At 34.5% G+C, this 25,774-nt stretch overlaps 2 protein-coding genes across 2 annotated transcripts in view; both read right to left on the bottom strand.

The window, feature by feature from the left end:
- LOC136986341 (meiotic recombination protein REC8 homolog) overlaps positions 1–25,774 on the bottom strand; it is a 220,354-nt gene that overhangs the window by 3,745 nt on the left and 190,835 nt on the right. The window lies entirely within an intron of this gene.
- Positions 6,011–25,774, bottom strand: part of LOC136986026 (alpha-mannosidase 2-like) — a 35,579-nt gene continuing 15,815 nt past the window's right edge. The window contains exons 3-4 of the mRNA XM_067283479.1: positions 13,102–13,274; positions 6,011–9,946 (exon numbers count right to left, since the gene is read on the bottom strand). Coding sequence (XP_067139580.1) covers positions 7,183–9,946; positions 13,102–13,274 — 2,937 coding nt within the window. The 3' untranslated portion in view covers positions 6,011–7,182. The remainder of the gene's footprint in view (positions 9,947–13,101; positions 13,275–25,774) is intronic.

Raw genomic sequence — 25,774 nt, 5'->3', positions numbered from 1 at the left:
CAATAAAAGGCGTTAAGGGTGCTGGAAAATCATTTGGAACGCTGGAGAAAATACATTCCGCTAGAAGATAAGAAATTAATAGTAAAGGCTGGGGCACAATTACACGTCCGAATGACGTGGTTGGAACTTTAACAGAGCTGTAGAGCATACTGATAGGAACAAAAAAGTCTAATGAACCATGGCTGTACGAGCGAGCCTTCGCGAGATATAGGCCCCCAAAATGACTATATGTGAACTTTTCGAGACCCTCAAAAATGGGGTAAAATACAGTTGCTTATGCAATTACTATTATTATAACATTTATTTTACACCGATACAATGCTTTTCTGCATAGGATATAAACAAACCAAGAGCCCAAACGATTTCAGCACACCTATCGGCGAACTTATTTATTACCTCTACTTTTACAGATGAAAACAATAGGGCATTCAGAGACCAGATAACTATTGACTATGATTTTATATTTATAATGTTTCAAACTGCAGTCATAATGTATTTTATTTTTAGGAAAACGAAAGATGAAGGCAACATTAAAATTTTTTTAATAACATTTTTACATTTAATTACTTTTTACGGTAGAATTTAACTTCTAAGTATTCGCTATGACTGACGTCTACAAACAAGATGGCAACTGGTGCTGCTAAACACTACACCGGCATTGAGAGAAAACAAACTTTACTCATCTTTGAAATATTTCTAATTTATTTTCTTCTGCATAGTGTTGGACAAACAGGGATCAGCTTATTCTTTCGTAGGAAACTTTTTCGGGTTAATGTTACCTATGATACCAAAATGGCAGAGTTTCCGGTCGCCATTTTGTCCTCCTCTCGAGACTGCGTGGTAACCGATGGTTCAAACGAAGCGGACACGCGTCCTAAACTAATCTAACTTATTTCAGTAGATTAATGTAATTATTACTCACGTTAGTGATCCTTTTTTTTCTTCTTTCCTACGTTTCTTCCCCGACGAAGTCGACTCCTTAGCACATGTTGACGATCTTTTCTTTGTCTTATTAGTCATTTTCTTTATTGTGTTGGCCTTCTTTTTTTCTGTTTCCTGTTTTTCCTTATTTTTTATATTAGAAACTGGTGCGGCGGGAACACTCTCTGGTTCTATCCATTTCGGTGTTCTTCCGGTACCTGGATATATCATACTAAGTGTTTTATGAATATTTGAAAACTTTCTCCGGGCTTTTTAGCTGGCCATTTCATGAACTTCTTATACATAAAGGAATACATGTACGAATCCGACAGATCATCAGTGTAATGCTTTGGCAATCTTTTTTATTTTTTAAATAAACACATTATCAATACTTGGTTCCAAACCTAATTCCTAATATTCCGATTCCATTAACTGGTAAAATTTGCGAGTTGTATTGTACTGTACAACCGGACCAAAATTCGTCTGAATTGATGTCTACAAAACTCATTAACGCCGTATTACTATTAAACAAAATATTAAAAGTTAATAATTACCATAACGTTTAACTAAAAATTAGGAATAAATTTCACCTAAATAAATTGGTTGTATAAAAATCGTAGAGTACACACAGCATGCAACGACAAACATTCGCAAACGTCGCACTACCTATTAATTTGCATATATCCACGAGAAACAGTCACCTACTACGTCATACTTAGTAATTTGCATATTTACGCACTACCACATTTCACGGCGCGTTCAACAAATTTGCATATTTCGTCACACATGTTATTAGAGAGCTCCCTCTGTCAACGTCTTCACCGAATGCCCTGAATCGAGGTTACCGGAAACTCGGCCATTTTGGCACCATAGGTAACATCAACCCGACCACCTTTTCAGGTCCACCAATTTCCATCCGGGTTAAATTAGACAAGGAAACCATCATTACGTACCGTATGAAATTCACCCAGTCCACAGCTGTTCGACAACTCACGCCCACCGCCGAACACGTCACACTCAACGTATGGTACATTCTATGCAAATTAGATACCAGACAAACGAAAAAATAGTACCTCAAGAAATTTTCCCAAATTTGCCTTTAAACATAAGTACCGGTACAGTACTTTCGAATGCCGAACTGTTCACCTTGGATTTATGACATCGAAAAGCGATGTGTTGCTGGATGTCCGTATCAAGCAATTTTGAAAGATCATTTGGGCTTGCGGCGCCTCGCTTTTCGAGTTGAATTTTTTGTCAAAAACTTTGGGTGGCCGAGGAGATGATTCTTCGAGGCGAATCGTACTTAAAATGCGTCGTTACGAATGACGAAACGTGGATCTACTTTTTTGACACCGAAACAGTTGAACAATCGAATGAATGGCGCTCGAAAGGTGAAGACAGACCGAAAAGACCACGTCAAAGTCATTCAAAAATGGAACTCGTGTCCGCTGTTTTCTTGGATTGTTGAGGCGTTTTGCATCAGGAATTCTTTCCCACTGGCCAAACTATCGACAAAGAATATTATTTGAGCGTTTGGCATCGTTCGCGCGAAGCAATTCGTAGAAAAACTACCCGATTCGTGGTGAGATAACTGTGGATTTTGCACCACGATAATGCGCCCGCTCTCATTACTGTCGTTGTTAGTAACGCTTAGTACAAATATAAATAAAACTTGCAATTCAATTATAAAAATTCTCAAATTAAGAAAGAAAAATAAATAGTAATATTATTTAACCACACGAGAGCGCTTTTGAAAGTTTAATAAATTTGAATAAATATAAAAGTTTTTATAACAAAATCCGATAATAGATGAGGTTACACGCAATTTTACTTTTTCTTAATAATATGAACGCCTTTTTTTTTAAAAAAATAAAAACTCATAATAGCCGGGAAAGTTACGCAACTTTCCTGGCTAGATTTTATATGATTCTAATCGCATTTAATCATTTAATATTTTTGTATAAAGATAATTAATTTAGAAGTTCTCAAATTCATGCATGACCGGGAATGTCGAGAGAATATATTCTTGTAGGGCTTGTACGATTCTAATTATGTGAAAGACGAGACCAGATATGGAAACCTTGGGGGCAGGAGGCCGCAATTAACTATAAACGAACTTCCGGTGCATACCGGAAGTCACGTTATTTCAATTCAAAAATTTTCCCCGAAAGGAGTTAGACAGATGCCTGGCACGACTCTATTATAACAGGAAAAGTGTGATATACAGGGGCAAGCCACTACTAATTTGTAAGTAAAATAATGACAGAAAAGTGATAGCCGAGGTGGTAAAGGTTTCAGCATATTGTTTTGGAGGGGAACCCGGGTTCGAATCCTGACCGGTCAAAGAACTGCTGGAAATTTTTGGAACTGGTCGATCTTGGATATGTCGTAGAGTTGTCACGCTTTGAAACTCTCATATAGCTAATTTACTAACTCTTTCCACCCTGTGGGCACTTAGGAGGTCTCTTTTCGCAAGCCCATTATGGGTTCGGCCAGGACCACAATAGGGACACAAAATCCGACAAATCCGGACGGACCAGCCTCCGAAAAGTTCCTGGGTTTTTGTTTGATCCGCATTGGTTGATTGATAATTTAGTGTTGAACAAACGAATTTTTAAGGCCTCTCGAAGATTAAAAAAACACTGGCCACTTTTTGAGGCCTCCAATATATTGAGAAAACTGATTTATTTGGTTACGGCAATGCGGCACGTAGGCGATCGATTTTGTTTTGGCAACGCAACAGTTGGGCAATCTGCCTTTTGGAAGGTCTTTTAAGGGTAACTGGCCCCTATTTAGGAGTTAAAGACGAGGAGAAAACCCGGAAAAATCCACGTGGCCAGCCTGCAGGAACCAACGACCGAACTACCAGTGTTTAGGGAATGGAACCGCTTGGCCACTAATGGCCACGTGGGCGATTTACCGAGGGCGATACCTCCCGGGAATTTTTATGGGAAACTGGTCACTATTCAGGTGTTACATGAGTGAAGATCCGAGGAGGATGCCTCCCGGGAGGACTTTCTATAGGGAACACCCCTATTTAAGTGCCACAAAAGTGAAGAAAACCTGCATGCACTTGAACAGAAGCCAGTTTCCTACGGAAGGTCCTCCCGGGAGGGATCCCCTCGATTCGTGTCGCGTTGTCGCTTACAAACAAACAAAACCATCAGCCAAGCCAACCCACAATGGGCATGCAAATGATGAGGCTTTTGGATCGAAAATTTCTGACCCGCACTCGAACCCGGATCCTCCAGCGCCTCAGATAACTTTACTACCTTAATTTAGATAATAAAATCATTAAATTATCCTTAATAAATAAATTAAAATTTGTCAGTAATTTACATAACTAATAACTTATGAACTACAAAAGATTATTATTTTTTACTTTTATTTTCTAATCATAAAAAATAAATCACAAAAGGCATACAAAACAAGAATTTTATTTTATTTTTCCCTTTTTTTACTGATAACAAATGAACAGCAATTGTGCACATTTCTGCATATCAACGATATATATTCTAAGATAAATATTATTATAAATAATTATCAATAATGGAAATTAAAAAAAGAACATGGAAATGTCTCTTTAAATATACTATATTACTAACTACGTACTGTAATTTACCAATTATTCTACCATAAATAACTATGAATGTAATCACCATGCATGCACTATCACAACAAATAATGTTTCACTAATTCAAATATACTACTATATTGCTTGCCTTGTGTCTTATATGACACAGTATTTTACAGGTACAACTCATTTATTATACAGTGTTTCTTTTATATATATATATGTATATATAAGAATATTTAAGATCTGTATAATTAACCTCAGAAAAATTCGAACAATTTTCTTACTGTCGTAATGTGTTTATATATTAGTTTTCGTATTAATAACATTCAACTTTTTAATGGTTCTATATATATATATATATATATATACACGCAGAGCCATTTATAGTTCTAATATATCTACATATATATATAATTATTTAAATCACTAATAATTCTATATATATGTACATGGTATGACGTAAGGCAACGTCATCCTTTTGAAAAATAGGTGAAGTCACATGTTTTGTTAATGTTTTTGGTTGTGGCATTCTGTAAAGTTAGGGCACTTTTAAAATTATGATCGTTCTTTTCGTTCATTGGTCGGAAGCGAGAAACGGTAGCCAATAGCAGTTGAGGATCTCGTACGAATACAGATGTACTCTCTCGGTTTAATTCTAGTCTTTGTGCTGTTATAGAAACATGGAGGAACCCTTCAAGTATAGCTCAAATACAAAAAAATAGCTAAGATAATTGAGCCACATTAGTGACGGATACTAACAATAGTATACTGTTTCAGCCGAGGTTTTACAATTGTTGTGTAATACAGAGCTTGCACTTTCGAGTGTCGTGTGATACGGGCTTTACGTTACGTAAAAAGAGAGGTTCCACACTTGCTAGGACATTCTAGATAATCTAATTTAATCCTAGTATGCTCAAATTTTCTGAGTTAGTATTTATTTTCGACTTCCAACCAATCAACAGTAAGAACGTATGTTTTTAGTGGATTCTAATCATTATCAAAGTGCCACAACCAAAAAAAAAAATTCGCGTGAAGAAGCCGAATACTTTAATTTACTGTCTGAAAAATGGCTTCCGGTATATTACACTCTTTGTATTTGCCTACATATATGTAGAATTATTAATAAATTAAACGATTTATGTAATATATTGGTTAAGATATGTCGAAAAGGTAGTATTGATTAAGATTTCATGCGTAATAAAAATTGAAGAAAAGCAGAAAATATAAAAGTGCCAATCAATTTTTGAGGTAGAATACTGAATAAGTGAGGAATGCTGTCCATTTATGTAATTATTCGGTTAGTGTTACCTATGGTTCCAACATGGCGGCTCGTCTCCGATTCCAGCAAGTAGAACAAAGGAAACAGTGGGGACTCACATTCTAACCTAACCTATTCTAATAAATTACCATAATTATTACCAGCAAAATTATTAGAATAGGTTAGGTTAGGTTAGGTTAGAACGTGCGTTCCCACTGTTTCCTTTCTTCTATTTGCTGGAATCAGAGACGAGCCGCCATTTTGGAACCATAAGTAACATTAACCAGATATTCATTTAAAAGTTTCGTTTCTTAGGGCTTAAATAATTATTTTAAAAAGAGACCATTAATAATTTGAGAATAATGAAAGTTGACTAGAAGTGATGATCATGGGCGTTCACAGATGGGATCAAAAAATCCTCCGGATCGACAAAAAATTCCACAAATTATAACCGTAACGGTGACTGATAAATATTCCTCGATCGTAGGGATGCTTTGTCTGTCTGTCTGTACTGATTCAATACTGCATTCAATGAAAATCCTGAAAATTTATTGATGTAATTATTTTTCTCCAAGCCATCCTGGAAAACTTTCTATGGACGCCCATGGTAACGAGTAAAGAATTTTATCTCTATTTGCAAATGAAATTGTATTTGTAAGTAATGAAGGAAGCCTGTTAAATGCGTATGAATGTAAAAAAAATGAATCTTCAGACAGATTTAAGTTGTACCTCGTAACGACTAGAAGTTTCACTTGGGTTGTAGTCCTCGAACACCACAATTCTCTAACATTTTATCACACATTCCGACATCGATGCATTGTTTAAATATTAAAATGTACACCTATAAAATAACGTGTATATTCGTTAATTCGTCAAAGAAAACATTTGTTGTAATGTTAGAAATGATAAAACAGTCCTTTAAACGGTTCAATTTCCTTATTAAAATGTTTTGCACGAGCAAAGAAAAAAAAACAAAAAAGTCGATCATAATATACTTTGTCATCCAAAAATTCGAAGATAATACAGAGACTAGACTTAAATACTCCTCCCCTCCGTGAATTCGAGTGATGATGGGCTTCATTTTATTTTCTTCTCAAAGGGCTTTGATAGTTTGAGGAAATACTCCTTTTGAAATCAAGAGCATGACTAAGCCCTTCTTTAGTTGTACTGTACATAAATAAAGAAATTCTTTAAAATATATCTAAGGAGCCAACTTTTCCAGATCAAAAAGTTCTTCACAGAAGAAAAATCAATCTAAGTAAATATCCTCACCGAAGTGAGAAACAGGACGGCAAAAATACCCGATTTTTCCAATTTAGCACCAATCGCTACAGGGTCTACGAGCGGAACCCCTTATTTTTTAGTGCCTTGCGGTGAAAATTCGTTTGATTTCAATTGTTAAATACGTTTCGGTCCCCAGTTTTAATTATAGAGCAACTTTAAAAGACACTATATCCATGGGCTCTAAAGAGATGCTTTCTATTTTCTGATTGGTTTCCACGTCTTGCGTGCCGGTCAGGGAGGTCTTACGTATGGAATATATTTGAATTTCCTTAAAAGAGCTTACAATACCGCCGTTTTTCTCTAGTGGTTTCGCTGTGGGGTTATCGATGTAACAGGTGACCGCTTTCCTGTGTAAAATAAGCAAACTGTTATTAGAGGGTACAGAAAAGTTATGGCTGACGGGAAGAGTTCGGAAGTTAAGAAGATGCATATCGCTGGTGAATGGATGCTCTAAGAATACCAAACTATTTCGAATATTCGAATTGGAATCATCGGAAACCAACAAAACAGCGGGATACATTAATGTATTAGAGAGCGTGTGAGACAGCCACGATAAATTTGGGACGTCATCCGATGAGATTATATCACCCCTAGATTCTAAAATCAGCCAGAATTTTTCGTTAGTTTTCTTGTTATCCATAACACCTTCTCCCAGCCCTCGACTATCGTCGTATCTCATTCTTCTGTCGAGCATAATTTCGAGGACGCCATTTTCGGGGAGGGTCACACCGTGTGCATGAGATACGAGCACGTTGAATCTCATATTGGAATCTTCTATATAAACTGCCGAAGTTACGGGATAATAATTTCCCTCTAGAGGTATTTCGAAGTTATAAATTCTCTTCAGCATTTGGTAACCGTTTCCATCGGTGTAAAACGAATGCTCTGTTTCAATGTTAGTTTGAAGCTTCAGTATCATTTCTATTTCGGTGATCGACTGCTGCGAGAGATCATAAGTGGCTTCTAATTCTACGCCCATTCCGAGGGGTCCTTTCGTGTGATAGACTCTTCCTGTTAAAGAAAGATATCCCGAGTAAATTGCCGTCACTTCGGATACCAAATGGCCACGAACCACTCTTATTATAGGAAATCTGCCGGTTATGTTTTTTATGGGATCTTGTGGATCCGGTTGGAAGAGGTAGGCACCACTCCTGTACTCGCGCGACTGATAAGCTTGAAAAAATGCTATTACTTTAGTGTAAATACGAGGCTCTATTAGTTTAAAGTGAGAAAGTAAACCCGTTTGCTTGGAGAAAGTTGCAGAAATGAACGGTGACGTCAAGATTATGTCGTCGTTAACAGGATTATGAAATTTGAATACCGAGTGACGTAGATGATGGGAGGTGGCATCGTTGAGTATTACAGAAACCGTAGATCTGTAAGAATCGTCCTGAGATTCTCTCGATTCAATTATAGTATACGTGCTAAGAGAAAGAGGAGGAAGATCCACAATGAAACATACTTCGTATAAATTGCTTAATATATCGACTGTGCCATTCCAAATTGGATTAATCTGAATTTTAATTGGATTATTATTTGGATCTAATATTTTTATGTGAGGTGATTTGACTACCACACGTACGGCCTCTTGTCGTGTTTGGCTTACACTGTTATATAATATCAACTTTTTCCCGGTAGAAGAGGAAAAATGCAGAGGGATTTTTTTTGGTAGTGAGTCGAACGATGATCGTTCGAAATCTGGGTATAGATTTGTGGTAAGCGGTCGTTTTAACGAATGTTGCTGAAGATTTTTAAAAAGAAGATACTGCATCGAGTGTGATATGACACCCGCCACTTCTTGCAAACTTCGATATAGTCGATTTCCATAATCGGCCATAACTACTTCTTTGGATGTACCGGTAATGGCATCGTGATGTTGAAAAAGGCCTAAATTATCTCTTCCAAATGTTAGATATTTATAGTCTTGATCTAATTTTTGCAAGAGATGAGTATATCCCCTCTGCCTTACGTAAGCGCGGGAGAGGGTGTAAAGTATTTCTGCAGATCGTAGCCAATGTTCTAGCTCTCGACAAAGATGTTTCCAGTAAGGTCGGGTGGTAAAATAACCAGTCCAATACGATGGCCTTCCATCGGCATAAATATCTCCGTAAGGAAAGAAATCCCCGGAAAGACTGGAAAACTTCTTTGATCGTTTCCTGATTTCTTCAAAGTAATCATTTAACGTGCCGAAATCGACTTTGGCATACCAATCCTTCCTAGAATTAATATAATCGAAAAGTTTTCGATAGTTAATATGTTGTTGGTCCCATTCGGTATCGTAATTATATCTAAAATCGTCACCCAGAGGTACTAGTGCTACATTATGAGGAAACAAAGATCCAATTCTGCCATATTGTCCTAAGAGCAATTCGGCCCTTTCCTGTATATTTTTTTCATTGATTTGGGCTGCTCTGCTTTCTGAATATTCTCCTAAAATTTTCCGAAAATCGAATTGTAAACAAACATTAGTATCGGGGCCGCAAGTATGTTTGATACTATAAAGATCAAAGGGTGCCATATGGCAAAGGATATCTTGAGTATTTTTCAGATCGGCCAAAGGTGATGCGGAGATCTGTTTCCATATAAATTCTAATTGATTCTTTTCTGCCAAATACTGCTTCCAAGCGTAATGAGTTCTTTGAATAACCATATTTCGGATTCCGGATTCTCTTAGAAGATAAGGAATGGTTCCAGAATGGCCGAATGGATCTATAGACCAACCATTAGATGGAGTGACATTTAGTGTTAATTTCAACCACTGATGACCTTCGATTAATTGGTCAATTATAGAATAATAATGAGCCGATGCTTCGTCTGTCATGACCCAACCTCCGGTGCCAAATTCCAGTTGCTTTCTGTGAAGGATTTCCTTAATTTGTTTCATTACTTCGGGCCGACCTTTCAAACTAGAAGTAAAGAAAAATATTTATGATCATGAAAAAAATGATTAATAGAATATAATTAAAGAAATTAAAAAACTAGCATATTACATACAAAACTGTAAGTTAAATTAGCATTATAGCCTTTACTTAATAATTTATATCTTTTTATCCCGGAAGGAACTGACTAGAAAGAGCCAGCAATGTTTCCCTCCTCTGAATGTCCCTCGGTGCCATCTTAGTCAAGATTAAGATATAAGACAAAATTAGGAGACATAAAACACCTGTGTCTATGGCAACTCGTGGCTCTTGTTGAGGTTAGTACACCTGCAAATCGTTAGTTACTTCCGAGCTCTACCTTTTCTCTTGTGTACGGTTGGAAGACAATAGCGAAGAAGAGGGAAAGTAGTAACGAGATTGTTACAGCGAAGTGAAAATTACAGGGATTCTATTACCGAGAACTGAAAGAAAAGTTTGTTACAACGAGGTTCATTACAGAACATTCCACTATAAAAATCGGAATAAACATAATTTCTTTTTAATTAAACTATTCGAGGTTTCCATATTTGAAACTTTCTTCGTAACCGTTTACCTTTCAATAGCTGATAATTAAGCAGTTTCTAGCATCTGCTTGTTTCAGAGAGTGATAATATTAAAGATAACCAATCAGTGACGTAACTACTGTTGTGCAAGTGGTGCGACTGCACCAGGATCCGAGTTCGATAAGAGCCTTCGATAGAAATAAAACTATTATTTTCGTCTCATAAATAATAATAAAAGTAAAATTTTTATGTGTAACTTCAATTTTTCCCAACATGAAAATTATATTTAGCCATAAGCCCAGTTTTTGTACATTCCAAATTACGTTACTGTAACCGGTATTATATAAAAATTAGTTTCTACATTCGAAATTGGTTTGTATGTTCTTCTCTACATTGAGAACATAATAGTAATTAGCATAAATATATAATTTTATTATTATGATTATTAATATAAATAAAAATATGTGTTTTCCACCTCTGACTTATAAATATATGTCTATAAAAGTGTACATTACAAAATTCTTATGTTATTTATACTGCATTTTTTCATTAACACACATATATATTAATATAAATTGTAAAATTAATGCTATTTTCCGTTTCATTTTCCCCATACAGTATCCTATAAATAATTTTGTAACTATACACTGTTAATAAGACATATATTTATAAGTTACAGGTGGAAAATATATTACCTTTCCAAGTCTTTCATATATAATTTTATATACAATAGAAGGAAAGTATGGCAATCGGTCAAAAATGACCACCACAGATTTTTACATTTTTCGTCTAGGGAACTAGAAACGTTGAGAAATACAAAAAAATTCGAGTTTTTCCTGTGTGTATGGATGTGTTATAAAAAATTGTAAAAGCTAATAAAGAGTAAAATCGTCATTAAGTGCGATCCTACAATAGATATGATACACGACCCCTTTTATTTCCCCATCCCCTCGACCTTTAACCATCAAAATTCAACAGCATCAATCCTCCTAACACACAAACCTCCCTGCAAAATTCCAGAAATTTTCGACGTAAAACGACGAGTTATTAAGCTTCAAAGAGGGTGAACAAAATCGTTCCCCCCACATACACACACACACTAATATCTTACACAAAAAACAACCCGAATTTTTTGCGTATCTCGACGTTTAAAGGTCACCTCTTTTGCCGTTTTATAATAATTAATAATATAAAAGTTATTTTTTTTATATAATATCTCGTAACAGATGGCATCACGCACCTTCGTACTAATGTGTCCTAGTGTTTCTTAAATCATGAAATTTGGCAAAAAGTAAAAGGTAATACACAAGAAATACAGCAGGGCCACTTGACCCTCCTGGGTCTCCTGTGATAAGGTTAGTTTAAAAATTAAAATTTTATATAAAAATTTTCAAACGTAATTATGTAACACAACATTATATAATATGCAAATTACATATAAAATGTAATATATTAAATTAAAATGAACTCTTCAATAAACAGTTAACGATCGAAAATGTAGACGATGAATAAATAATTCATTTAGAAATTTCGAATAAATTTGACTCTTTATCGATCGATCGATCGATCGATTCGATTGTTTTTGGATCGATATAGTCAATAGTTTGCAAATGTTACAAATTTGCAGGAGCATCGATTTGCAGGATTATTTGAGCATGTTTTATTGATTTTTAATTTAATAAAAATTTAATTCGGACGACATAGAAATGTCCTTCAAGAAATAAAAAATTATACTGTACGGTCATCCACTTCCTTATTGTGGATAGTGTCACTACTCCAGATCCATTTTTTAAGCAGAAATTCTTATTTGTTACCTTAAAAAATCTAGAGAATACCTCGAACTTGCAGGAAAGTAATAAGTGTTGTTAAAATAATAGTAACAAGAGAAGCTGTTTATATGTTGCAAAAAGTGGATTGCCTCCTAGAAAGACTTTCTATGGGAAATTGGCCCTATTTAGGTGTTACAAACGTGAAGAAAACCGGGAAATCCACGTGGCCAGGCACGAACCCACCATTGTTCGGTTGTTTTATCCATTCGGCAACCGGTAGGTAGGGAAGTAAATTGGGGAGCTGAAAAATGACGATAATCATCCAGAATAATATAAAAGGGCTGCTTTAAATTCGAATTTGGATAATGTTTGGTCTGTGAGGACATAAAGTACGCTACTCAATGTCCTTGAAGATGGAAAAAAGCAACTATCGAATATGATATTTCAATATCTTCGTACGCATCAATTTAAATCTAATTTAATTCTTAAAATAATTTTTCTACTGTAGTGTATTCGGTAGTAATTATGAAGAATAGGTAAATTTCAGTTTATCGTTACGTCAAATCGGGATATAACCCGTGTACAGGGGAAAATTTAATGGTTATATCAGTTCAGTGTCAACGTAACGTAACGTTGAATGCCCTCTACTCTGGCAACGCACCCCTACTTCATTAATTTATAACGATGGAATCCAAAATAAATCTACACAATTAATTCCAAATCTTCTAATCAAATTGCTCACATCCCGAGGACCTGAAGCATGTCTGGAACCGTTTATAATAAGAACCATCAAGCAAATATCCGGGATGAACTGCGTAACGTAGTCTTGATTTCAATTATTAATGTAGCCTAACTAGTGGAGCAAACTTACCTGTCCCACCATTTTGCAAAGAAAGATATTTCTGCCCAAATGAAGGACATATCGTGGTGTCTGTTCAGCTGATCCGCCATATTATTCAAAATATGAGTAGTTAAAGAGACGTAGTAGCTGTCGAAGGTTCTTAACCAGCCCGGATCGTTATGAGAGTGAGGAAGGACTATCACCTGCAATTGAAAAACAAAAATAGAATTAATGCCTCATTAAATATTAGGATATTCCAAAAATCAGCAAATTTCATCATAAAAAGTTAAAAATTGGTCCATAACGTAAAGTCTTATTGCTTCATTTCTTAATTGTGATATGCTCAGGACTGCATTAACGCCTTGTTGGGGCCTCGTCTCGGTACTCGTTATTAATATTTTTGTTCTACTAGATCTGTATTTTGGGCTGGCTTATATATGTATATATATTATGTCTTTGTAATACAATTGATGTTTTCACTAATTGTCTTATTCACATTAAAAAATAAAACATAAAAGAGTGCGTGTACTTTTATTTTATAATGTATTTTATTTCGATCTATTTATATCTTGTAATGAGCAGAAATTTTCAATTCATTCTATGCCGTTGGGAAATATGCCAATGTATGAAGCCAAGTGAATTAAATTTTGGTTTTTTTCAAATTTTTTAAAAAAATATTTGAAACATTTTAAAGAATTGCATTAAATTGTTTTTGTTATATCGTATTTAATTAATAACTTAACAATTAGCAACTAAAATTGTTGGTCGTGGGTTCGCACTTCGCTGACCGCGTGGAGTTTTCCGGGTTTATCTTTACGTTTGCAACACCTAAATAGGGACCAGTTTCCCATAGAAAGTCCTCCGGTGAGGCATCGCGTTGCCATATACAAATAAACCAAACCACGCAATATACTATTGTACACGTAGTTAAAAGGTGAAGGGGCGTGCCAAAGGACGGTACATTGTTGTATACAAAAGAGAAATCAAAAATTGCTCGAAATGTCTACAGGTAATTAAGGGTCTGCTTCTTAAGTAACAAACCGAAATTTTTATGTGGGGTATTAGAGGACATTTTAAAAATTCAAGACGAAGCTGCTAAGGTTTATACTCAAATGTAACGGATCTTACGACGGACCCCACTTCATTTATAGAGATAACTTATTATTAGTCATCATCGCCGACTTATTAACAATTTATTGTTAATTATTGTTATGTGTAAATGATAAAACAATAAAAATATTGTCAGGAATAACGTTTTTTTTTTAATTGTGTAACATCAGATTTTAATCACTTATTTCTGATTTATTATTGCAAATAGCTCTTTTGTCTGTGGATAATAACAAAAATAATAGTTTCGTTAATTACTTTAATCAACCCGAATACGAAGGAATCTTTGCAAGTCGGCATTCGAGTTTTATGCTGATAACGTGCAGTAAAAATGAGCAAAAACTAAACAGCAATTACTGCAGCATCTACTCGATTAAATAACTTCTACAACAGCATAATTACTTGTAATGAACAAGCTACTAACAAGTAAGTATAGAGTTGTGCTTTTAATTCCTTTTTTCCCCTTGGTAATTAAATAAAAGCTCAATAAATAAATAAAGGATCATTTTATTAAATTTACATGACATTAAAAATAAAAATCCAATAACGAGCTGCTTAACTATTCCGGCAAAAAGCTTAAAATTGTGTGTGGCGCCATCTTTTATTTTAAAAACCTTTCATATTATTATAAAATGTTTTCAGCTTAATTTCAGATATTCTGTGTCGAAGTTTCTTAAATTGTAGTGTAGTCCCGGTTATCAGGCTGCAGGTGTATATATATATATATATATATTCATTTCTTGTATTGAAAATTGGGAAAAATATTTTCGATTGAAAACCCAACCGGTTTAGAACTGCGTGCAAGCGTCAGTCGGTGTGTGATGTTCACCCCTTTCTAAACGTGTTATCAACACGAAAACTTATTTTCACGAAATCACACGCCGCATCTCGGTTCGAAAGCGAATAAATAACTTTACTGACTTTCATCACCGATCCTGTATAATAATCTACTTCAAAATACAGCTCACATCCCAGCAGTGGTCGAGTGGACGGCACCGCTGAACAGTGGTCGTGGGTTCGCGCCTCCCCAAACGGGAGTTTCCCGGATTTTCTTCACGTTTGCAAGTCTACCGGGGGAATCTCCCTTGGCAGATCGCGTTAATTACTTTCGCATTAAAAAATTCCAGCAGCGAGTTGCGTGACTTTTCCGGTAAAAGTTAAAATCGTGTGTGGGGCCATCTGTTACGATATTTTATTTTAAAAAACTGTTTATATTATTAATTATTATAAAATGGCTGCGAAGAGCTTTACTTTAAAAATTTGTGAATGCTAATAACGGGTAAAATCTTCATTAAGTCCAACTCGTGACCCCCTGTATTTCCCCACTCCTTGACCTTTAATCACGAAAATTTAATAGAATTGAGCCTGCTAATGCGCAATCTTTTCTGCCAAATTTCCGAAATTTTCGACAAAAGGAAGAGGCGTTATTAAGCTTTAAAGTGGATGAACAAAATCGCGCCGACGGCCGGATGGCCGACACGCAACACACACACACTAACAACCATACATACAGGGAAAATCCCCAATTTTCTCGATCGCCATACTTTCCCCACATGCAAAGATCAGACATATTTGATTCATGAAATTGCCATTATCCGAATGCAAGTAGCATAATACCGGTAGAAGGATTATTCGGAATCGGAATGCCATCCTCTTATATAAATAATTACAGTGAGTAAAATACGATTGAGTAAATTTCATTTAAAGTTTTGAAATTGTTATCATTTTCTAAACTCATTTTGTAACGAATAATTCGTAAAATGCATAAATATACTAAATTACAAAATATTATTTTACATTTTCTTGAGAATTCTAAATTAAGAGTAAGTCTCTTATCGAGTAAAACTGGAATTAAATTGTTTAATTTTATTCAAAAGTAATTTAATGCCCGCATCTAATAGATGGGATGGAGTAAATTTTGATTATAATTGAATTTTTTTTTTTTTTTTTTTTACATTTTTGGACTCGGGAGACCTTGGAACGTGGAGAAATGCAAAAATCTTTACATATAGGGGTTTTCCCCCCCTATATGTAATTGTATGTATGGGGCAAGATTTTGTTCACCCATTTTGAAGCTTAACTCCTGTGTCTTTGGTCGAAAATTTCTAAAATTTTGCAGGGAATTTGGTGTATAAGAGGCATTGATGCTATTACATTTTGGTAGTTAAAGATCGTTGAGTGGGGAGACAGAGGGGGGAGTCGTGTGTCGTGTCTCGAGTACGGTCGGACTTAATGATTTTACTCGTTATTAGCATTTACCATTTTTTAAAAACTCGTCTCTACCCTCAAAATTAAGCTTTTTGTCAATTTATTATAATTAATAATATTAAAAGATTTTAAAATAAAATCTCCTAACAGATGGCGCCACACATAACTTTAAACGTTTTGCCGGGAAAGTTATGCAACTCTAATGCTTTCGATCAACTAAATCCTAAAGGAATTCTCCCAACTTTTACAGTTCATTATCTAAATATGGAGAAATATTCCCATGTGCATACATCCATTTATCAGTCCGAAAGCAATTCATAAGTGTAATAAGTAAAATCTGAGGTGTAACCTCGCTAAAACGGACACGCCAAAGCTATAAAGTTAAAGCGCGTATTTCGGCATTTCTCCACAAAAATATTCTTCTTAAAACGGAAAACTTGGGTAAACTTTTACTCCCTCTTCGATTCCGGCTTTGACAGGTTTTATTGTATTATGTACGAAAGAGTGAGTGCTGCCTGTAATTAATAATTTAAATAAGTTTCTTACTTATGAGTATATAATGTAGAAAATTTAGGTCGTTCCAATATATTGCTATCAATTTTAATGAATTCTCCAGCTGCACACAATCGAAATTTGAAGTTATGAGGTACTAACATTCTCCGATTGTAATCTGCCTTCTTTAACTTTTCAAGACTCTTTGCGGACAAACACACAAACGGACAACAAAGCGAAGTGAATATAAAATTTAAACCCTGGCAATTTTAGTTTTCGAAAGAGCACGATTTTAAGTTTAAAGGTTCGATAGTTGAACAAATGGAAAAACAATTCAATATAGCGAAGAGATTGTCCGCTAATCCCTGAAAATTTCATCTCTGCTTTCAGTTTACAAGAAAACTTTCTAGCACAAAACCTCGCTAAAAACAGATAAAAGTTTATATAATACAATTGAACCTGTAATAATGGCTATTTTTAAGAACTTTTTAAACAAAAATGCATCCAAAATAACCTCCAAACAACGGTCATTTTTAATGTTCCTGTCAGTGTCCGTTGTTCGGAACCTCTGATAACGGACACCTCCAAACAACGGCCATCACTAAACAGCGGCTATTTTTTAAATAATTTCTTTATAACAAAAATAACCTCCAAACAACGGTCATTTTTTATGTTTCCGTCAGTGTCCGTTGTTCAGAGGTTCGACCGTATTGTAAAGTTTTAATAAAATATAATTGATTTCTAATCAATAAACACCATTTATCATTCTTAGTTGTAAGCGCATTATTTATTTATTTGATATTTTGACTAATTATCATTATAATTAGAATTTTAATAAGTAAAATTTTAATTATCTTAAACGTAGAAAATTACAGAATTTTCATTTTTTTTATCGATCGATATTTATACGCCGAATAAAAATCAAAATTGATTAATAATTAATTGAGTTTTAACAGAACTTTCATTTATATTTCTGATCTAATTATAATTAATTATAGTAGAAAAATAATTAAAATTCTTATTGTGCTCATCTCTATATCATACATATAAAAGTCGAAATATGTTTGTTTGTTAGGTAAAGGGTTCTATACCGTTCAACTTACCCTCATCGAATTTGGCATGAATATTCTTCGATACCCTAGAAAAGGTACTGTGGTGGTCCCCCTAAATCCCACACCCCTCTTCACATGAGCCCGAGCAATTTTGTGTTTTGCAGTATGATTATTGTAAATACTCGGGTCAATAATGTACATTTTAGTTACTAAGACCACCCTCTCCCACCTTGACCGCACCAATCCTCCACCCCCTCGAAAGCCCCATTAACTCTGGATAAAGGCAGCATCATGGGCGCCCGGGCAAATTTGAATTAGGGGCCAATGTACGGTATAGACATTTTTCTTTGGGAGAATTTTTGGGGAATTTTTCTTATAAGAGATTAGATTGGGGCCCCAAACCAATTTCAATTATATTTAATTAAGTTATTTTTAAAATAAGCTGGCTACGCGTTGCTAGACTTTCCCGGCATTCTTTATTTATTTTCATCCTTAATAATTGCTACCAATTATTAGTCTTTATAAGTCTTCAGGTTGGTTCAGAGATTAAGAGAGTGGGAGCATATTTCCCGAATCAATGATCCGATTTTCCTGAAATTTTCTAGAAATATTTCACCCTAATACGCAAATCGCCCTGCAAAATTTCAGAAAATTTCGACTAAAAGTACAGGAGTTATTAAGCCTTAAATTCGATGAACATAATCGCATCCCCACACACACAAACAGAAAAAGCCATCAACGTCTCAAGGTTACCGGAGTCAAAATATGTAAAAATATTTTGGGAGTCAATTTTCGACCGCTCTCCATACTTTCCCTCTGTTATATAACAGCTGGGAAAGTTAAAAAAGATTTATATCGAGCCATCTGATCACATAATAAACCATGTCAAAGATTTCTTCATCGGTATCAAGTCTGTAACTAGATACAGCATTCGTGACACGAATTTAAACTTTACTTTCATCATACTTTTGTACGTTTTATACTAGAAAATGATAATTTTCGACGTTTTAATCAGTAGCAGATATCAATTATCGATCCATTCGATCACAAAATGAACGTTTCGAAGCTCTCTTCCATCGGTATCGAGCTTGTAACAAAATGCAACATCGATGCAATTGCTCTCATGATGTATTTAGTTAAAACCTCGATGTAACGTCCTTCTCTATAGCGCCAAGCAATGCTATTGAACAGATCTTCCCCATAACTATTACTTCGCAACCTTTGTTACTCTGAATTACCAAATTTAGGATCTTGCATTGCAAAAGACATTGTTATCGCCAAATCACGCCACGAGACTTTTCGGTTTCAGAGCCGCACTCGATTTAGTATCATTTTCAGAGGCAAACAAATGGTGGTGCTATATCGAGGTATGGCTTTATTATTATAGAATTAATTAGAAACTGGTCATTTTCAATGTTTGAATCAGGAAAAAGAAACCATATTGAACTAATGGGATTTCAAATAAACATCTCTCACCACTTTCAGACTTTTGAATTTCTAAGAAAGTTCGATTAAAGAAAAGGGGAAAAAATTATGGTTTTTGCAAATATTTCGGGGCCCCATTAATATAATTTTTTCTCAGGCCCCGCAAAACCTCCAGCCTTATCTGTCGGGAAAGGCCTCGATTTAAAGACGAATTGTACCACGGGAAAGATCTCACAATCGAATAAATGTTGAAAATTCACCGAACCAGCTCGAATATTGCATAAATTTTTGATAAGTTATGGCTGTCAGGAGCTAAAATATTTGGTTTAATAAAAGTAAAAAATCAATAGAAAACGTTAAAGTAGGTCACTACTACGTCCTTGAACCTTATTGAGTGATCGATTGGCGGGAGAAGCCATTCTGTGTATTCTTAACGGAAAAATTTGATTAGAACCGTTTTCATTAATTGCCCTTCGGATGAATTATCGACGATGGTCGAATCTGCATATTTTAGCTATCAAATTACAAATATATACGTTTAATGAAAACGAGAGTTACATTAGAATTTGCAAGAGATAAACTCCATATTCATAAAGGGAACTTCGTACTCATATAATATTTATTAAGTAAATTACATTAGACACATGCGACTGTCAGCGTATATTTAACGTTATACGGGGAGAAGAAAGTTTAAATGCATTTTAAGTATGACGTGAAATTAGTAAGGAGTCTTCTCCTCCGCTCACTTGACCTAGTGAATTACGACACTAGCCGATAATAAAGTGCAATAATGCTTCCCACTTAACGGTTACGCTCTGTACCCTTCTACTAAACCCAACAGATAATGACATTTTATTTCCTGTTGTGACAGTGTATTACACATTTTCCTCGCTTTGTAAATATAGCAATTTTTGCCTCTTTAACCAAGTAAATAAACGAATTAGACCGATAAATCTAACAGAGGTGAAGCCTTTGTGTCGCAAGATGCTATACAATATACTTCATCCATAACTCTTCTATATACAATGATTTTTAGAGGCCCTTGAAAAGACTCAAGAGGCCTCAAACGGGTAGGGGTATTGAAGACAATGGGGCAAAAATTCGTGTTGAAACAAAAAGAAAGATTTCTAGTTCGTTTTCGAGATTGTGTTCTCTAGTATTCTTGATTTGTCTACCTCACTGCTTTAATTGAAACATCATAGCCCAATAATTCGGCAGTTCGTTTGTCTTCAATAATCAGGTTATGAAGAAAAACTTCATATTTGCAGACTTTGTTCGTATCCTAGCCCAATTTGCACAACTTGGCGTTACGCAGTTATTGAAGCTACTGGGCATGGTTAAAAATTAAGACAACATAAGCACAATTATTACAGATATTACAGGTAAAGAATTTCGAGAGTCCTGCCACAAATAAGCTACGTATTGATTATTGACCATTTGTGACGTGCCATAACGAGTAAAAATTTAAAAAAAAAAAAAAAACTAATAAGTAGGTCTAAAATTAATAAATACAAATGTATTCTGACATTTTATGAGTTAATTATACTTTCTATTTGCAAAATTTTCCAACCTTAACACAAAATAAGAAAAAAATGAATTTCTAAGAAATTTGCGGGATTTCCCGGGATATTTCCCGGGTTAAAAAAACAACCGGGATCCCGGGATCCCGGTTGTTTTTGTCAGCAGGTGTTGTGCATTTCACAACACCTGCTGACAATTTCGCATCTCTTTAACTTTAACATAGAAAAACTGCATAAATAATTCAATCATTATTATAAAATTATTGTAAAACTTCCCTGAAAATAGTAATTAACACTGTATATATCGAAGCAATAGAAAATAAGGAAGGCATTCTTTTAAAATTTCCCAAAATTCCTTGAAAATAGTAAGAAGGTAAATTCCGAAGCAATAAAAAGAAGCTATTGAAGAAAAAAGGCAATAATTCATCATTTTACCACTTGACCTTTTCATTTAACCAGTAATTTTGTCTTTAGAATAATTTATTTAATATTATTATTATTGTTATAATAAGATAAAAATAAAATAATTTATTTTATATATAAATCCATCGATCAAAGATGATGAATGGAATTTTATTACGTATGATAAATCATCGTTGACAAAGATAGTCGGAAGCAAACTAATAAAAAAAAAGGGGGGAGGGTTATCTAAGAAACACGTGCGAGATATATCCAAGAGATGCATTGATTAATTTTAAGATATCAAAGGGAGGAAGAGGAAGAGGGGAAAAAATTAGTCGAAGGACGTCAAATGACGCAACAGTTTACGTAGGTGCGGGTAAACAACTAAGATATGATGTCACGGATTCCTTATTTAGAATTCTCGATCGATAGATTGAAGCGATTCTTCCTTCTATCTGTCGGATTTTGTTAGGAGATAAATGAAAAACGTTTCTTGACAAATAAATATTCGTTTGGGATTTACAAAAGAACTCGGGGAGAGGGGGGGGAAAGGAAATAAAATTCAAAAGAAGACAAAGTAGATAAGGGAGAGAATAGGAAAACATGTTTAAACATAAACCAAAATGACACTTTTCGAAAAATGTAAACAAGTAAACTTAAACAATGTTAAAAGATTCTGACATGAAATTTTTGCAAGATAAGAAATTACAAAAATATGTAAAATCCTTCAAAAAATAAATTTAATTTAAACATTTTTTTACATTCATTTACTTATTTTGAGATATTTCGAAGACTTCTGCGTCCGACTTTAGTGTCGATTTCCCTGGTGGATCTAGAAGGGAGAGGTCAAAGGTTAACTTCTTTGCCCTTTTGACCGTTAATGTATTCGACAGTCTCCAACGTAAGAATAATTGCATTTTAAAATCTAATATCTGTAACACATCTTGGCATTCACGAAGGCCTCAAAATGATTGCATTTCTTGAGTATTAAGAAGCCTCCGTTTAATTTTATTATTTAGAAAATTTAATACAGTTTTTTGGGTGCCTTGGGGACTCCTTACCTTTATAAATAAATAAATCAAGTAAGTATTTATATACATGTACAGACAGTATAGCCTACACGATATCTAAGAGTTCACTCTTCATTCACAGTGGTACAGGGGTGCTTGTAGGTTTGAAGTTTCAAACTCGGGCCATTCCCTAATATCGGTGCTACCGGATGGTTTTAATTTGGCAATCTTTTATCATTTAAGGAATTTTCTCTCCGCGTTTATCATTAAAAAAATATTCATTGCAGCACGCATTCTTATATTAATACCTCTTAAACACTAATAAATATATTAAATTACGCTTTAATAAACTTTGAAAAGTATTTAATATGAATTAATTCAATTAAAAACCGTTTCTGAGGGAAATAAATAATTACAACGAGCAACGAGCTGCGTAACTTTCCCGGCAAAAAAGTTAAGATTGTGTGTTACGAGATTTTATTTTTTAAAAGTTTTTATATTATTAATTATTATAAAGTGGTAAGAAGCTTAGTTTCGAGGGCAGAGATGAGTTTTATAATAACTGTAAATGCTAATAACGAGTAAAACCATTATTAAGTCCAACTCCCCTCGAAATACGATATATGACCCCTTGCTGTATTTTCCCACCCCTCGACCTTTAGCCACCAAAATTTCACAGTATCAATGCTCCTAATATATAAACCTCCCTGCAAAATTTCAGAAATTTTCGACAAAAGACGAAGGAGTTATTAAGCTTTAAATTGGGTAAATAAAATCGTGCCCCCCCCCACACAAACATTCATACATACAGACAATCCCTCGACTTTTTTTTGTATTCCTCGAGATTCCACGAGTATAAAAATGTAAAAATCTTGGGGGTGGGCCATATTTTGAACCCCAAGATTAATTCGCACTTAAAGTAAACGATTTAATCCCTTTAATATGAGAAAAATGGAAATTTATTTTGGAGTTTTACACGTGAGAAGCTTAAATTTTATCGATAATCTTTGCGAACCCCGAGATTTATTTGCGTCAGAAGGAAGAGATTAATCACATTTAAACATTAATTAATCTTAGTTATTTAATAATAAAGTCTTAATCTGTTTTTTTAATTCGTCTCAGATAAAACTTTTTAACAAATTTAAATAAATGAATTTTTAATTTATACAAGTGAAAGAATGGAGAGTATTCCATTAATCATTCTATGTTAAGATAATAGTTACGTATGATAAGATAAGCTGTACAGTACATGGAGAGTTTATGTTATTAAATTAAACTGCTTAAGCCGGGATAGATGACGCTACTGAAGATTTAATGCCTATTCTATGTATACGTGATTAATTTGAATATATTATTAACTGGGCAGGGATGGGAGGAGTATAAAATTAGGGGAGATGCATAAAGGCAACGCAACACGAAGGCGATTTACCGGGGGATTTCTGCGAGAAACTGATCCATATTTAGGTGTTACGAGCGTGAAGATACCAGAAGGATGCCTCCCCGGAGGACTTTCTACAGGGAACGCCCCTATTTAGGTGTTACAACGCGAAGAGAACCTGGAAAACTCGCGAACCCATGACAACTAACTACCAGTGTTTAGTTGTTTATCCACTCAACCACTGATGGGATCCTTTCTAACAATACAAATTTACTTCGCGTGCGTAACAATTGAGTTAATATATATAAAATAATAAAATTTTTCGTCCTCTCGACACTTATTTTATTGTAAAATTATTAGTTTTTTCTTGGTTTTACATTCCGAAATATACTTTGCATGCCTCTCTGATCAGATTCTTAAAACAGATGAAGTTTAATATAAAAGTCTAATTACTGATTTCAAAATTTTTAACATCTTATTGTAACTGATCTTATTGTACAGGAACACTTCAGTTTTATCACCGGGAAACAGCACGTAGACACCTCATAGTTACATGTACAGTACCTATAGTCACACGAAAGTTTTAATATATTGTACAGTACAGTACCTATTTATAGGTATCTCGTATCTATAGTATTTATAGATACAGGTATTTTAACATCAAGATATCTATTTATAGAAATGTTACTAGTATACGTTCAAATTTTCGTGTTTGTCTACGTTATAGGTAAATTTACACGTTGTAATTTTATAAAATTAATGAAATTTTATATTAATTTTACCATAATCCTACTTCGGTGTTAATTTTATCAAGTTCCGCTGCAATATTTTGACTCTAACGGAGTAATTTTAAAATTAGTCAATAAGTAATCACGTGACTTCCGGTCAAGACTGGAATTTCGTATACAGTTAAATCGGGGCATCTGGCCCCCATTTTACCACATCTAGTCTCGATTTTTAGTGTATTTAACTCCGTTCTAGAGATTAACGAAGGACAGACAGTTGAACCGTACAGAATTGTTTATATAATTGTAATTTGTGTTGAGAATACGACATTTAATTATTACATCGATGCTGAAATAACGAGGCATTACAGCGAGGCCCTTCGAATGTCGCCTGAAGTCATTTATCTTTTCGAGGCCTCCCAAAAACATTAAATATTGGATTAGGATTCATTTTTAACAAATAAATAAAGGTTTTACTCTTTAATACACAAGAAATGAGATGGAAAGAATAATTTAAAAAAGGCCCTGGTCTCATATTTACGAGAAAAGGCCCGACGATAAGTAATCTAGAGTCATCAATACTGATCGTAGGGTAGATATGACCATTGTTAGGCCTATAAGGCGCGAGCCAGGGGCCCCTCACATACGATAAAGTTAATTTTGAGAAAAAAAAAGCAAACGATGTAAATATTATGATAATAAATACTGGGGGTGATGTAGAGTTTACTGTGTACAAGGAGAAGCGAAAGTTTCCCCTCTGGTGTCTTTAAAGAGAGCCCTACAAGGGCCTGGTTTCTGGAGAAGCATCAGTGAGGTCCTGACAGTAGAGTGGAGAAAATTTTAGGTTTATAACATGCAAAACTTATTCTACATCATTCGAAACTAAGTTGAAATGAGAAGAAAACTTTTTTAAGATTACTTTATACAGAAACACGATAGCCAACAGATTCTCATTTTGTGGTGAGATGATATTGGATTCGATAGTAAATCCACCACGTCAGGAGGATTACCTTATACAGAGGAAGTCCTGCAAACTTATGAAACCGTATCAGATAACATATCTAACGAGGAAAGGGGTGAGAAATGTCATTTTGGGACGTTTTCGAATAATATTGTGACAATTTTTAAGCATAATATGCGATTTAAACACAGTTGTTTCCCGTTTCCGATCATAAAGACAAAAATCCAGCAACCGGTTGTGTAACTATTCCGGCAAAACAATTTAAAATTCTGTATGGCGCCATCTGTTACGATATTTTATTTTTAAAACTCTTTTTATATTTCTAATTATTATAAAATGGCAAACAACTCAATTTTGAGAATAGGGTCGGTTTTATAAAAATTATGAATGCTAATAACGAGTAAAGTCGTCGTTAAGTCCGAC

The sequence above is a fragment of the Centruroides vittatus genome, unplaced genomic scaffold (assembly GCF_030686945.1).
Source record: "Centruroides vittatus isolate TY-2023 unplaced genomic scaffold, ASM3068694v2 contig_1213, whole genome shotgun sequence".
In the NCBI taxonomy this organism is placed as follows: domain Eukaryota; kingdom Metazoa; phylum Arthropoda; class Arachnida; order Scorpiones; family Buthidae; genus Centruroides; species Centruroides vittatus.
This window is presented reverse-complemented; position numbering and strand designations above follow the sequence as displayed.